This window comes from Ranitomeya imitator, chromosome 7 (genome assembly GCF_032444005.1).
Source record: "Ranitomeya imitator isolate aRanImi1 chromosome 7, aRanImi1.pri, whole genome shotgun sequence".
Taxonomy (NCBI): domain Eukaryota; kingdom Metazoa; phylum Chordata; class Amphibia; order Anura; family Dendrobatidae; genus Ranitomeya; species Ranitomeya imitator.
In genome coordinates, this window is record NC_091288.1 from 143,536,405 (window position 1) to 143,552,296 (window position 15,892).

General features: G+C 44.3%; 1 protein-coding gene across 2 annotated transcripts in view; it reads left to right on the plus strand.

Annotated features, from left to right (window-relative positions):
• Positions 1-15,892, plus strand: part of PFKL (phosphofructokinase, liver type) — a 152,455-nt gene that overhangs the window by 41,904 nt on the left and 94,659 nt on the right. For both annotated transcript variants that reach the window (XM_069733880.1, XM_069733881.1), the window contains exons 2-5: positions 3,570-3,643; positions 5,193-5,270; positions 14,007-14,196; positions 14,992-15,157. In XM_069733880.1, coding sequence (XP_069589981.1) covers positions 3,570-3,643; positions 5,193-5,270; positions 14,007-14,196; positions 14,992-15,157 — 508 coding nt within the window. The remainder of the gene's footprint in view (positions 1-3,569; positions 3,644-5,192; positions 5,271-14,006; positions 14,197-14,991; positions 15,158-15,892) is intronic.

Consider the following 15,892-nt stretch of genomic DNA (forward strand, 5'->3'; position numbering starts at 1 on the left):
CAGACAGGTCACTCATGCCCGAGTTTTTGCACTTGAGCTCGGTTTTTCACGATGGACTCAAGGCTTTGGGTGAACGCCTGGATTCTGCCATTAGCCATATGCGTACACGTATCCAGGAGGTCACCAAAAGCCTTGACCAAGTGAAAGCCGACCTCCAGAGGCCAGCACATCATTTTTTTAATCAAATTGAACAGGGCATGTTGGAACACCTTACTCCTGATCTCAAGCTTAGTGTCATGCAGGCCTGCAATGCTGCTTACGTGCAGGCTATGCAGCAGAGTCGGTATTTTCAGCAGACAGTGTCGGCATATCCACCTGTGCCTACACTGTCACGCTTGACCTCAATGCTGACCTCTGCTGCATACCACTGCACAGCCACCTCCATTCCAAGCACTGCCGGACACTACTACAGCACCACCACCTTGCCGAGTGCCCACAGCCACCACCATGACAACTGCTGCTCCTGCTTGGACCTCCTCCACTGACACCACCATGCAGCAGCAGGATCCTGGCATGGCCTTCCGCTTTGCCACCACGATGCAGCAGGACCCTGGCATTCCCTTCTGCTCCGCCACCACGATGCAGCAGGACCCTGGCATTCCCTTATGCTCCGCCACCACGATGCAGCAGGACCCTGGCATGGCCTTCCGCTCCGCCACCACGATGCAGCAGGACCCTGGTATGGCCTTCCGCTCCACCACCACGATGCAGCAGGACCCTTGTATGGCCTTCCGCTCCGCCACCACGATGCAGCAGGACCCTGGCATTCCCTTCCGCTCCGCCACCACGATGCAGCAGGACCCTGGCATTCCCTTATGCTCCGCCACCACGATGCAGCAGGACCCTGGCATGGCCTTCCGCTCCGCCACCACGATGCAGCAGGACCCTGGTATGGCCTTCCGCTCCACCACCACGATGCAGCAGGACCCTTGTATGGCCTTCCGCTCCGCCACCACGATGCAGCAGGACCCTGGTATGGCCTTCCGCTCCACCACCACGATGCAGCAGGACCCTGGCATGTCCTTCCGCTCCGCCACCACGATGCAGCAGAACCCTGGCATGGCCTTCCAAACTTCTACCGCAACCATGCAGCAGCAGGACAAAGACAGTGACAGTTTGGCCACTATGACCAGGCCGCAAGAAATGAACCCGCCGAGGCTCCCCAGACCGCATCGCCGATCCCAAAAAGGGGAAAAAAAAAAGCGGACTATTTCTATTCCTCCCCCTCACCTCCCAATGTGTCTGTTATGTCAGGTTTGTCTCACCCTTCCAGTGTGTCTCAGCCCTCTCATGCGTCGAGCCCCATCCCCGATCTGCCAGACCCCAGTAATTTAATTGCCCCTTCTCCTGCCACCCCTGCGTTGTCCACAGTGAGTCAAGCTTCACAGCTACATACCCCCCGTTTCCAGCACTCTACCCCAAGCAGGCGCAGTCAATTTTTTTTTTTTTTGTTATAAAAATATATAATGTTTTTTGCCACCAAAAATGTTTGGTTAATTGTGTATTTTGCCGCCGGCAACACACTCCGTGCGCCAAATAAAAAACTGCGCCGCACACTTTATTTTTTAAACAACTAATCCCACATAATTAAATGTGAGAAGAAGAAGAGATCCCAATCATTATAAATCCAACAATACCCACACAAATAAACAATAAGATCCAGACCTAATTCCACAATATTATGCACAAATGAGCAATCCTTGTATCACATAATTCACTAGTGTGGCCAGCATACCATGCCCAAACAACACATGATCTACCTATACAAAAATTATAGTAAACAGCACAGTGGCCTTACGGAGGTCAGAAATGCTAATAGAGGCATGTGTGCTCCAAAATAACTAATTGTAATGGACCAGTGTGGATACTGAATATCGTACCATGCGGTGAAAAAGTGTATATTACCTTGTACTGTCGGTGTCCCCTCTCGCCTCCTGCTTCTTCCGGGGGGGTCATGCCAGAATTAGTGTTTTTTCTGTGCTGCTCTCACTTTTTGCTATAATAAAAAAAAATAAAATAATTTTATATATATATATATATATATATGTGTGTTTATTTATATACTAGATTGTGGCCCGATTCTAACGCATCGGGTATTCTAGAATATGCATGTCCCCGTAGTATATGGACAATGATGATTCCAGAATTCGCGGCAGACTGTGCCCGTCGCTGATTGGTCGAGGCAACCTTTATGACATCGTCGCCATGGCAACCATTATGACATCATCGTCGCTGTGCCCGTTGCTGATTGGTCGAGGCCCGGCGGCCTCGACCAATCAGACGCAGGATGTCTATGTCCTTTATGACATCATCGTCGCTGTGCCCGTTGTTGATTGGTCGAGGCCTGGCGGCCTCGACCAATCAGAGACGCGGGATTTCTACGTCGATGCTGTGCCGGTCTCTGATTGGTCGAGGCCTGACGGCCTCGACCAATCAGAGAGCCGGGATTTCCAGGACAGACAGACAGACAGACAGACAGACAGACAGACGGAAAAACCCTTAGACAATTATATATATAGATTTGCAAAAACTAAGAGCAGCACAGAAAAACAAATTTAGGGTGCAAAGCCCCTCAGGCATGTACCAAACCTTATTCTAGAAGTCCAAAAAATCAGAGGCAGCACACCATGTATATATATATCTCAAAAGTGCACCCATAGACACCCATAAGTGTGCCCATAGATACAATCAATACTTATACCACATCAGAGCTCAAGGGTACACAATAGGGAAGCGGAAAAGTAAAAAAAAAAAAAAGTCTGTATGCGAAAATTGGAAAAATTTGCTGAGCAAGAGAGTAGAGAAGGAGTAAATCAATGCCTGAAGGTTACCTGTAAACCTGCCCCAACGCGCGTTTTGTCACAGTGCCTTCTTTTCTATGTACATTGTCTTGCTTATCGCAGGAGGGGCAGAGTCGGAGCAGTGTTTTTGTCCAGATCCTCACAGTAATGATAATGTCGTAGTGATAAAACCGTCACTGTAAGTAAGCAAACAATTTGATAATTGCAACACAGCTGAATTCTGTGTATTGACCCCTACAGCATGTTGTCCTCAGATTACATAGCAAAAACCTGTTGATAGATTCCCTTTAATCGATCACACGACAAGTAAGTATTCTGCTCATTCATTGGGTGATTGGCAGTCTGCTTACACTAACCACATGGGAATGAGCGCTCATAAGATTCAGCCAATGTAAAGCCATGTTACATGTGCGCACATAGATGCTATCCCTGGTTATCGCTGCATGTTCTCGCCCAGGATGAGCAGGGATTTCAATAGATACAATACATGGTAGGCCTTTATTCACACATGCAGAAAATCTGATAACACCCTGATAATTGGTCTTTGTCTTCACATACAAGTAAAAGCTGGCCATGTGAATGAGGCCTTCTCCTGAAGCTGCTCCCACAGTGATGGTATAGCTGGATCTGCTCATCTCTGTAACGTGCGGCCTGCAGGGGGGACTGTATTCTCAGTGACCCCTGAGTATCGGCAATGGCGGGGTTATCGGGGCTGTATTCATAAGAGAAACGTTACATTTTACACTAACTTCTTTTTTCACCTTCCAGGCATGAACGCCGCGGTCCGTGCTGTGACTCGGATGGGTATTTATGTTGGAGCTAAAGTTTTCCACGTGTATGAGGTATTTTACTGATTCCACGTACATCTGTATAACGCATTCTCCTGCCTATAATCTAATCCTTCCCTTGTGCTGGCTCCATTACAGCCTGCGGAGCTGCATTCACAGAGCTGAAATGTCTGTATGGGTCTGTAACTTCTGGGACTTGTAGTCTTTACAAGGCACTGTATACTATTCTGATAGTGGTTCTCTATGGCTGTGTTCAGACAAGTGATGAACCAGTTTTGTCTCTGGATGTGTTCCGCCTTTCACAGACTTTGGGCCTAAGAAAACTGGTAGTGCATGCTGTGATTTTCCTTGGCACAGATCATCAATTTACAGAAAATCACACGTGTAAATTGGACTCCGGTTTCTGAGCCAGGACTGGGAGGGTGCGTATGCGTTATACATACTCCTGGCCAGAACCCTACTAGTGAGCGTGGCCTTACTCCATAGACTTGTATGGGACATGGCCACGCTCACTTGACAGCCATGTCAATAGACGGCCGCACCACTAGGGTATTTTTGCTTCGTACAAAATGCTGCGTTGTACATTGCAAGCACAGTGGATGGATTTATAGAGATTCCATGCCCACTGTGCTACTATTTACCCCTGTGTAACCTCCCCCGCGGTGCTGGTTTCCAAGTTGCAGCATGTCTTTTTCAGTAGCAGAGACGCTAGAATTTCATTAGATGCGGTAAATCCGCATGTACCTAAACACAAGTGTGGTAATTAGAACGTAGCAAAATACGCTGCATCCAAAACCCTACTATTCCTGATCGTGGACACGTACCCTAAAGTATGTCATCAATATTACATGGACGCAGGCTTTACCTGCACCTTACCAGACTGAGTGCAAAATTTGATGAGTTTCTCTTAGAGATCTCAACAGTAAGGTGGAGCGGAAGCTGATTCCATATTACTCCCTAATAACAAAGCTCCGCTGTCAGGATTTGGCCTGTTTCACAGTTTTATTAACTCTCTGGTCTATAACATACAAATGGGAGAATCGGCCAGCAGTCCCACCATTATTTATAATCCATGTGGATACAGTGGTTTTGTATGGAATACCTTCTTGTAGCAATTAATTTGAGTCTCTCACTGCACACGGACAGCCATAATACACTCAGGTGAAGCTTTGTTCCTGCAGCTTCTAGTCTCCTCTTGCTGCTCCACATTATAAATTAATCCTCTGTACATATCTGGTATAACTACATCCAGTATGAAGTAAAATATCAGCACCAATATCACATGTATGCAGCTGCTCATGCCGTCTCCCCACAGTGGCATCTCCTTGACCAGAAGCATGGAGTCTCTCCCAGCTGTCAAAACAGCTGGACAGTGAAGAGCCTCACATTCTTCTGTTAACTTAGAAGGCCAGAGATTTCATTGCTGAATTTTTAATAGTAGGTGATGGGTTGTATTTAACAGTTAGGGAGGTGAATAAACCAAATGTCTCAAAAACATTGGACAATTTAAATTTTACTTTGAAGTGCCCGGCATGTGGCCAAGATATGGCTAATTTTAAAATGTTTATCTGCATTGTTTGGTAACTTTATATTCTCATCATAGGGCTATGAAGGCTTGGTTGAAGGTGGTGATTGTATCAAACAAGCAAATTGGCTAAGTGTGTCAAACATTATCCAGATGGTAAGTTCAGAAGAATGTACAAAATTGCCCACTTCAGTGTGCAGGGAATCTGTCACCAGATTCATTCTGCCTAACCACGGGCAGGGGGAATCAGAGCCTGTCTGCACAATTCCAGCCAAGTATACTGTATGTTTCCCCAAAAATCTCCAGCAGTTCAGAGAAAAAATAGTTAGAAGATCTAACCGGAGGCAATAACGAAAGGCGAGACTATTCTGTCTCTCCCATGTGTGGCATCAGGAAAGACCTGTCAATCACTTAGAGCAGTGCTGGAAGAAGCTGGCCGGCCGTTGATGTTGGACTGGTCTCCTCTATCCCTACAATCATCTACCAGATATTCAGACTATTTGTTTCTGAAATGTCGGACCATTTCACAGACTAATATACCTATCTGCAATTGTTCAGCCAGGTTATCATTCATGCCGTCTTAAGGTTTGGGCAGCTTGGTACTCCTGACTTTTACATTAGTACATATGGATTTAAAGCCTTTTAAAGTTTTATTCATGTTCATTTATGGAGATTATATATATATATACTAGATGGTGGCCCGATTCTAATGCATCGGGTATTCTAGAATATGTATGTATGTATATAGCAGCCACATAGTATATAGCACAGGCCACGTAGTATATAGGAGTACTACGTGGCCTGTGATATATACCATGTGGCTGCTATATACATACATACATACATATTGTAGAATACCCGATACGTTAATATAGGCCACGCAGTAAATAACACAGCCCACGTAGTATATAACACAGCCCACACAGTATATAGCAGCCAAATATAGGCCACGCAGTAAATAACACAGCCCACACAGTATATAGCAGCCACGCAGTATATAGCAGTCACACAGTATATAGCAGTCACGCAGTATATAACACAGCTCACGTAGTGTGTAACACTGGCCACGTAATATATAGCACAGCCCACATAGTATCTAACAGTGGCCACGTAGTATATAGCACGCAGTGTAGAACACAGCCACGTAGTATATAACACTGCCCACGTAGTATATAGCAGCCATGTAGTATATAACGCAGCCCACGCAGTATAGAACACAGCCCACATAGTATCTAACACTGGCCAGGTAGTATATAGCAGCCACGCGGTATCTAACACAGCCCACGTAGTATTTAGCAGTGTGGGCACCATATCCCTGTTAAAAAAAAATAATTAAAATAAAAAATAGTTATATACTCACCCGCCGGGATCCAGCAAACCTCTGGCGATGTGCGCGCGGCTGCCGCCATCTTTCGTTCCCAGGATGCATTACGAAATTGCCCAGATCACTTAGCGGTCTCGCGAGACCGCTAAGTCTTCTGGGTAATTTCGCAATGCATCTCTGGGAACGGAAGCCGCATCGTCGGACTACGGAAGGTGAGAATAGCAGGTTTTTTGTTTTTTTAAATTATTTTTAACACTAGATCTTGTTACTATTGATCCTACTTAGGCAGCATTAATAGTAAAAACTTGGTCACACAGGGTTAATAGCGGCGGTAAAGGAGTGAGTTACCCGCGGCATAACGCGTTCCGTTACCACTGGCATTAACCCTGTGTGAGCGGTGACTGGAGGGGAGTATGGAGCGGGCGCTGACTGCGGGGAGTATGGAGCGGGCGCCGGCCACTGACTGCAGGGGAGTAGGGAGCGACTAATCGGACTGTGGCCGTCGCTGATTGGCGCAGGATTTAAATCCCGCTTCGCTGATTGGGCGCGACCAATCAGCGACATTGACGCGGGATTTAAATCTCGCTTCGCTGATTGGGCGCTACCAATCAGCGAAGCAGGATTTAAATCCCGCGCCAATGTTGCTGATTGGTCATGCCCAGCCATCGCGCGCGACCAATCAGCGAAGTGGGATTCAAATCCCGCGCCAATGTCGCTGATTTGTTGCGCCGGCTGGGCGCGAGCAGTCAGCGAAGCGGGATTTCAATCCTGTGCCAATGTGGCTGATTGGTCGCGCGGTGAATTGCGGTCTCGCGAGATGATGACGTAGTGGTCTCGCGAGACCGCAATGCATGGACTGGTCACCGGAGCGTCGCGAGGAGTGGGAAAGGCCTGGGCTGGATCCGGAAGGTGAGCATATAATGATTTTTTATTTTTTTAATTATTTTTAACATTAGATCTTTTTACTATTGATGCTGCATAGACACCATCAATAGTAAAAATGTGGTCACACAGGGTTGATAGCAGCTTTAACGGAGTGCGCTACACCGCGGCATAACGCAGCCATTAACCCTGAGTGAGCGCTGACTGCAGGGAGGAAGTTGGGATTTCCGTGTATATATATATATATATATATATATATATATATATATATATATATATATATATATATATATATATATATATATATATATATATATATATATATAATATATATATACACCTTCTCATTTAAAGACTGTTCTGTATTTTCATGACTATGAAAATTGTAAAATCACACTGAAGGCATGAAAACTATGAATTAACACATGTGGGATTACTGTATATATTCGAGTATAAGCCGACTCCCCTAATTTTGCCACAAAAAACTGGGAAAACTTAATGACTCGAGTATAAGCCTAGGGTGGGAAATGCAGCAGCTACCGGTAAATGTCAAAAGTAAAAATAGATACCAATAAAAGTAAAATTAATTGAGACATCAGTAGGCTAAGTGTTTTTGAATATCCATATTGAATGAGGAGCCCCATATAATGCTCCAGAAAGTTTTTGATGGGCCCCATAAGATGCTCCATATTAACATATGCCCCATATAATCCTGCATAAAGGTTAATAATGGCCCCATAAGATGCTCCATAGACACATTTGCCCAATATAATGCTGCAGAAATGCTGATTATGGCCTTATAAGATGCTCCATAAAGATATTTGCCCCATATAGTGCTGCACAAATGTTATGGCCCCATATAGTGCTGCACAAATGTTATGGCCCCATATAGTGCTGCACAAATGTTATGGCCCCATATAGTGCTGCACAAATGTTATGACCCCATATAGTGCTGCACAAATGTTATGGCCCCATATAGTGCTGCACAAATGTTATGGCCCCATATAGTGCTGCACAAATGTTATGGCCCCATATAGTGCTGCACAAATGTTATGGCCCCATATAGTGCTGCACAAACGTTATGGCCCCATAGATGCTCCATACAGACACTTGCCCCATTTGCTGTTGCTGCGATAAAAAAAAAATCACATACTCACCTCTCCGTCGCTCAGGCCCCCGGCACTTTAAATAGTTACCTGCTCCTTGTTCTGGCGCCACTCCATCTTCAGCACTGACGTTCAGCAGAGGGCGCGCACTAATCACGTCACCGCGTCCTCTGACCTGAGCGTCACTGCTGAAGACAGAGCGACGCCCGGACTGAGGAAAGGTGACTATCGCGCAGCGCTCCCCTCCCCGATATACTCACCTGGTCCTAGCGCTGTGCAGGTCCCTGGCTTCCCCGACGCCGCAGCTTCATCCTGTACTGAGCTGTCACCGTTACCGCTCATTACAGTAATGAATATGCGGCTCCACCTCTATTACTCTATTACTGTAATGAGCGGTACCATGTGACTGCTCACTACAGGAAGAATCTGCTGCTGCCGGCGCCGGGGAAGCCAGGGACCGCGCCAGGACCAGGTGAGTATAATTTCACAGTCCCTGCTCCCCCTCCCCTGCCGACCCCTGCGTATGACTCGAGTATAAGCCGAGAGGGGGACTTTCAGCCCAAAAAATTGGGCTGAAAATCTCGGCTTATACTCGAGTATATACGGTATATACTTAACAAAAAAGTGTGAAACAACTGAAAATATGTCTTATATTCTAGGTTCTTCAAAGTAGCCACCCTTTGCTTTGATGAAAGCTTTGCACACTCTTGGCATTCTCTTGATGAGCTTCAAGAGGTAGTCACCGGGAATGGTCTTCCAACAATCTTGAAGGAGTTCCCAGAGATGCTTAGCACTTGTTGGCCCTTTTGCCTTCACTCTGCGGTCCAGCTCACCCCAAACCATCTCGATTGGGTTCAGGTCTGGTGACTATGACGGCCAGGTCATCTGGCGTAGCTCCCCATCACTCTCCTTCTTGGTCAAATAGCCCTTACACAGCCTGGAGGTGTGTTTGGGGTCATTGTCCTGTTGATAAATAAATGATGGTCCAATTAAACGCAAACCGGATGGAACAGCAGGCCGCTGCAAGATGCTGTGGTAGCCATGCTGGTTTAGTATGCCTTCAATGTTGAATAAATCCCCAACAGTGTCACCAGCAAAGCACCCCCACACCATCACACCGCCTCCTCCATGCTTCACGGTGGGAACCAGGCATGTAGAGTCCATCCGTTCACCTTTTCTGCGTCGCACAAAGACACGGTGGTTGGAACCAAAGATCTCAAATTTGGACACATCAGACCAAAGCACAGATTTCCACTGGTCTAATGTCCATTCTTTATATTCTTTAGCCCAAACAAGTCTCTTCTGCGTATTGCTTGTCCTTAGCAGTGGTTTCCTAGCAGCTATTTTACCATGAAGGCCTGCTGCACAAAGTCTCCTCTTAACAGTTGTTGTAGAGATGTGTCTGCTGCTAGAACTCTGTGTGGCATTGACCTGGTCTCTAATCTCAGCTGCTGTTAACCTGCGATTTCTGAGGCTGGTGACTCAGATAAACTCATCCTCAGAAGCAGAGGTGACTCTTGGTCTTCCTTTCCTGGGGCGGTCCTCATGTGAGAAAGTTTCTTTGTAGTGCTTGATGGTTTTTGCCACTGCATTTGGGGACACTTTCAAAGTTTTCCCAATTTTTCGGACTGACTGACCTTCATTAAAGTAATGATGGCCACTCGTTTTTCTTTACTTAGCTGCTTTTTTCTTGCCATAATGCAAATTCTAACAGTCTATTCAGTAGGACTATCAGCTGTGTATCCACCAGACTTCTGCTCAACACAACTGATGGTTCCAACCCCATTTATAAGGCAAGAAATCCCACTTACTAAACCTGACAGGGCACACCTGTGAAGTGAAAACCATTTCCGGTGACTACCTGTTGAAGCTCATCAAGAGAATGCCAAGAGTGTGCTAAGCAGTCATCAAAGCAAAAGGTGGCTATGTTGAAGAACCTAGGATATAAGACATAATTTCAGTTGTTTCACACTTTTTTGTTACGTATATAATTCCATATGTGTTAATTCATAGTTTTACATAGTTACATAGTTATTAAGGTTGAAAGAAGACTATAAGTCCATCCAGTTCAACCCATAGCCTAACCTAACATGCCCTAACATGTTGATCCAGAGGAAGGCAAAAAAAAACCCATGTGGCAAGAGTAAGCTCCACATTGGGGAAAAAAATTCCTTCCCGACTCCACATACGGCAATCAGACTAGTTCCCTGGATCAACGCCCTATCAAGGAATCTAGTGTATATACCCTCTAAGATTATACTTTTCCAGACAGGTATCCAGTCCCCTCTTAAATTTAAGTAATGAATCACTCATTACAACATCATACGGCAGAGAGTTCCATAGTCTCACTGCTCTTACAGTAAAGAATCCGCGTCTGTTATTATGCTTAAACCTTTTTTCCTCCAAACGCAGAGGATGCCCCCTTGTCCCTGTTTCAGGTCTATGATTAAAAAGATCATCAGAAAGGTCTTTGTACTGTCCCCTCATATATTTATACATTAAAATAAGATCACCCCTTAGTCTTCGTTTTTCCAAACTAAATAGCCCCAAGTGTAATAACCTATCTTGGTATTGCAGACCCCCCAGTCCTCTAATAACCTTGGTCGCTCTTCTCTGCACCCGCTCTAGTTCAGCTATGTCTTTCTTATACACCGGAGACCAGAACTGTGCACAGTATTCTAAGTGTGGTCGAACTAGTGACTTGTATAGAGGTAAAATTATGTTCTCCTCATGAGCATCTATGCCTCTTTTAATGCATCCCATTATTTTATTTGCCTTTGTAGCAGCTGCCTGACACTGGCCACTGAATGAGTTTGTCATCCACCCATACACCCAGGTCTTTTTCATTGACGGTTTTGCCCAGAGTTTTAGAATTAAGCACATAATTATACATCTCATTACTTCTACCCAAGTGCATGACCTTACATTTATCCCCATTAAAGCTCATTTGCCATTTATCAGCCCAAGCTTCTAGTTTACATAAATTATCCTGTAATATAAAATTGTCCTCCCCTATATTGATTACCCTGCAGAGTTTAGTGTCATCTGCAAATATTGAAATTCTACTCTGAATGCCCCCTACAAGGTCATTAATAAATATGTTAAAAAGAAGAGGGCCCAATACTGACCCCTGTGGTACCCCACTGCTAACCGCTACCCAGTCCGAGTGTGCTCCATTAATAACCACCCTTTGTTTCCTATCCCTGAGCCAGCTCTCAACCCACTTGCACATATTTTCCCTTATGTATCAACCTTTTGTGTGGCACCGTATCAAAAGCTTTTGAAAAGTCCATATACACTACATCCACTGGGTTCCCTTGGTCCAATCCGGAACTTACCTCTTCATAGAAACTGATCAAATTAGTCTGACATGAACGGTCCCTAGTAAACCCGTGCTGATACTGGGTCATGAGGTTATTCCTCTTCAGATACTCCAGTATAGCATCCCTTAGAATGCCCTCCAGGATTTTACCCACAGTAGAGGTTAAGCTTACTGGCCTATAATTTCCGACTTCAGTTTTTGTCCCCTTTTTGAATATTGGCACCACATTTGCTATATGCCAGTCCTGTGGTACAGACCCTGTTATTATGGAGTCTTTAAAGATTAAAAATAATGGTCTATCAATGACTGTACGTAATTCCTGCAGTACTCGGGGGTGTAACCCATCCGGTCCCGGAGATTTGTCAATTTTAGTGATTTTTAGACGCCGCCGCACTTCCTGCTGGGTTAAGCAGGTGACATTTAATTGGGAATTGGGAGTTTTGATGACTTCAGTGTGACTGTACAATTTTCATAGTCATGAAAATACAGAAAAATGTTTAAATGAGAAGGTGTGTCCAAACCTTGTCTGTACTGTAAATATATTATATTTACAGTTTTTACCTTTAGGCTATGTGCACACGTTCAGGATTTCTCGCAGAAAATTCCTGAGAAAAACCTGAAATTTTCTGCAAGAAATCTGCATGCGTTTTTGCCGCGTTTTTTATGTGTTTTTTTCCGGACATTTCCCAATGCATTTTGTAGTGGGAAATCCGCAAAAAAAAAAACCGCAAAATTAATGAACATGCTGCATTTTTTACCGCGGTGTGCACAAAACATGCGGAATTCATTCTAAATGATGGGATGCTTATTGTATGCGTTTTTTTGCGGTTTTATAGCGTTTTTATCAGGAAAAAACTCAAAAAAACAGCAACGTGTGCACACAGCCTAAAGAGTAACCATTGTTTTAATTTTTATTTCATAACTCAATAGTACACATGGAAACAAGCAAATTTGTAATATACAGTCATGGTCTAAAGTATAGACACCCTTGAAATTGTTCCAGAAAATGAAGCATTTCTCCTAGGAAATTATTGCACACGTTTTGTTATATACATATTTATTTCCTTTTTGTGTGTTGGAAGAAGACAAAGAAAACTGAGAAAAAGGGCAAATTTTACATCATTTCACAGAAAATTTCAAAAATGGGTCTGATACAATTACTGGCACCCTTATTTGGTTGCTCACATGTGTATTACAAAAGATGTGCAATTGCAATAATTTTCTGGGAGAAATGCTTCATTTTCTGGAACAATTTGCCATTTTTGGCCATGGTTGTATCTTATTAGAGCAATTTGCTTCTTTCTCTGGCACAATTGATCGGTCATTATCAAAGTTCTCCGTTCTGAGGTAAAATGTGTATTCAGTGAGGACAGACGTTCCCATTACTGAGACAGGAAATGGCGGCTGCTCTGGACACGCCTCTATGTAGGAGGGAGGAGCTACAGACAGAGCTCCTCCCCCTCTTATCTACGTAGATTTTATTTTCATTAATGGATTCTTCACTGTATGGCTGACCTAGTGGCCTCCAGCAGGCGCTGGGATTGTCATTAGTTTCTCCTCTGTATGACACAGCACTCAGGAAGGCAGAGACGGTAATACCTCTATTTCTTTCAGTGAAGCTGTGGGAGGGTTTGACTTTTTTTTGAGTGGTGCACGTTACTATTTATTGTTTCATTTTGGGGATGATAAAGCATTTTGCTCATTCTCTGGTGCATTTTTGGAGTGGTGGTGCTGTAACTGGGAAAAAAGCACCCTGTAATTCATGTTTGTTTGTTTGTTTTTTTAGTGTTAACATTATAAGCTAAATTTATATTTTGATTGGACATTTACTGATCTGACAATAAGAAATGCTGTGAATTTTTTCTTTTCAGTTTACCTTTGCTCCCCATGTGGGTCATGAACCTGCAATCATTTGATCACTTGTACTTGTCAGCATTGTAGTACATAGCCCACCAATGATCTCTTATGAAGTGTGTAATGTGGCTGATGGGCACTGGATCGGATTCTCCAACTGGGTCGCACCACCTAAACGCCTCTGTCGGAGACTGACCGTGGCATTTGCGTGGTTACACAGCAGTGATCGGAGCTGGCTGGTCGGCTCCCTCAGTGTATGACGTGGACTTAGTTGTTGAGCGACTCCGTGCATCTGCATCTTCCCTATAATGTTTGATGACGTCTTGGGCATTCATGTATCTGTGATGTTTGCTTTCATTCATATAGCTGTTCATTGCCTATTTGCTTCTGTGTTTCTCTTGTAGGGCGGCACTATCATTGGTAGCGCGCGGTGTAAGGCATTTACCACTCATGAAGGACGGTTGTCTGCAGCCTTTAATCTTGTTCAGCATGGTATAACAAATCTATGTGTCATTGGTGGGGATGGAAGTTTAACTGGAGCAAATATTTTTAGGAAGGAGTGGAAAGGTCTTCTTGACGAATTGGTTAAAGGAGGTAAGTACGGGTGAATAAAATTGTCGCTGTATACGATGGCCTGATTAAGACTGACGCCGGTCTGGAGTGAAATGTGCTGAATTCATTAATAGGTGTGCTCCTCTTTCAATTGCCGTTCCCCACAGTCAGACATGTGCACCGTAATTTACACCAATTTTGTGGCAGTTAACCATGCGCTATCTTTTGAGACCCACACACTTTTCATGAAGTTGGCAAATTAGACCAAGACTGGTATAAAACCGTGAATTCAGAACATTTTTGTTTCACTAGTATTTTTTTTTTGCAATCAATCTGCTTTTTTTTTTTACTTGACTTGTCTCCCAGATTAAGGGGCGGTCATAGGGAATCTGTCAGGTCTGATAATGCTATTAACCTGCAGACATAGTTAATCTGCAAGTAATAGTGTTATGAAGGTACCTGGCCGCAATACTAAAAGTGCAGCACCCAGGAGAAAATGAATTTTATTTCACCTAGGAGCCGCCAGCTTTCACTCATACAGGCCTGCCCGGGGCAGGTAAAGGCACGGCACTGACCGACAGCTGGCTCTGTACTGATGCAGCTGCCACTCATTGCTGTGAGCGGTGACTGTAATTGCTCCAGGCAGGCCTGCAAGACCGAAAACAGCAGCTCCTGGAAGAAATAAAGTTCTTTTTCTCCTGTGTGCTGCATTTTCAGTATAGCGGCTCGGCACCATCATAACCACCGTTAACCTGCAGATTAAAACTATATATGCAGGTTCATAGCATCTGCAGACCTGACAGGTTCCCTTTAACTTGTCACATTATTTTATTACAGGAAAAATAACTGAAGATGTTGCTGCAAAATATTCTCACTTGAATATTGTTGGACTGGTGGGCTCCATTGACAATGACTTCTGTGGCACTGATATGACAATTGGCACCGATTCAGCTCTGCACAGAATTATGGAGGTTATTGATGCAATTACTACTACTGCACAGAGGTAAGTTAGGGTTTCACATTGCTGCATTTACCAGCATATTCTGCAAGGAGGCTGCCATTCTTCACTTTTGTAGTTCTGTCATGAATGCCCACCATACTAATAGTCACTTACTCCCTTGTAATTTGCCTGGGAAGGCATGAGGACCTGTAGCCTGCCACATTGCTGCTGATGCCACTTACACACTACAGCTATCATAAGTCAATTACTTATAAATAAGGGCCGGGAGGACTGGCATAGCATTGCCACTGGATCTCCATGGAAATTAGGTCACTATGTATAATATATAGATTTTTGTTTCTGTTTCATAACATGTTCAGTTGTTTTTAGCAATTAAGAAATTTGATAACCCGTCAAATGACAACACAATGCCCTACAGAAATCAGAAGAGGACATGCTGTTATCCAAATCTCTCCTTAGTGTAGTATTGGGTATTTTTATTTTAATTCAAGTGATAATTAGTGATGAGCGAATATACTCGTTACTCGAGATTTCCAAAGCACGCTCGGGTGTCCTCCGAGTATTTTTTAGTGCTCGGAGATTTAGTTTTTTTTCTCCGCAGCTGAATGACTTACAGCTACTAGCCTGCTTGATTACATGTGGGATTCCCTAGCAACCAGGCAACCCCCACATGTACTCAGCCTGGCTAGTAGCTGTAAATCATTCAGCTGCGGCGATGAAAATTAAATCTCCGAGCACTAACAAATACTCGGAGAACATCCGAGCGTGCTTTGGAAA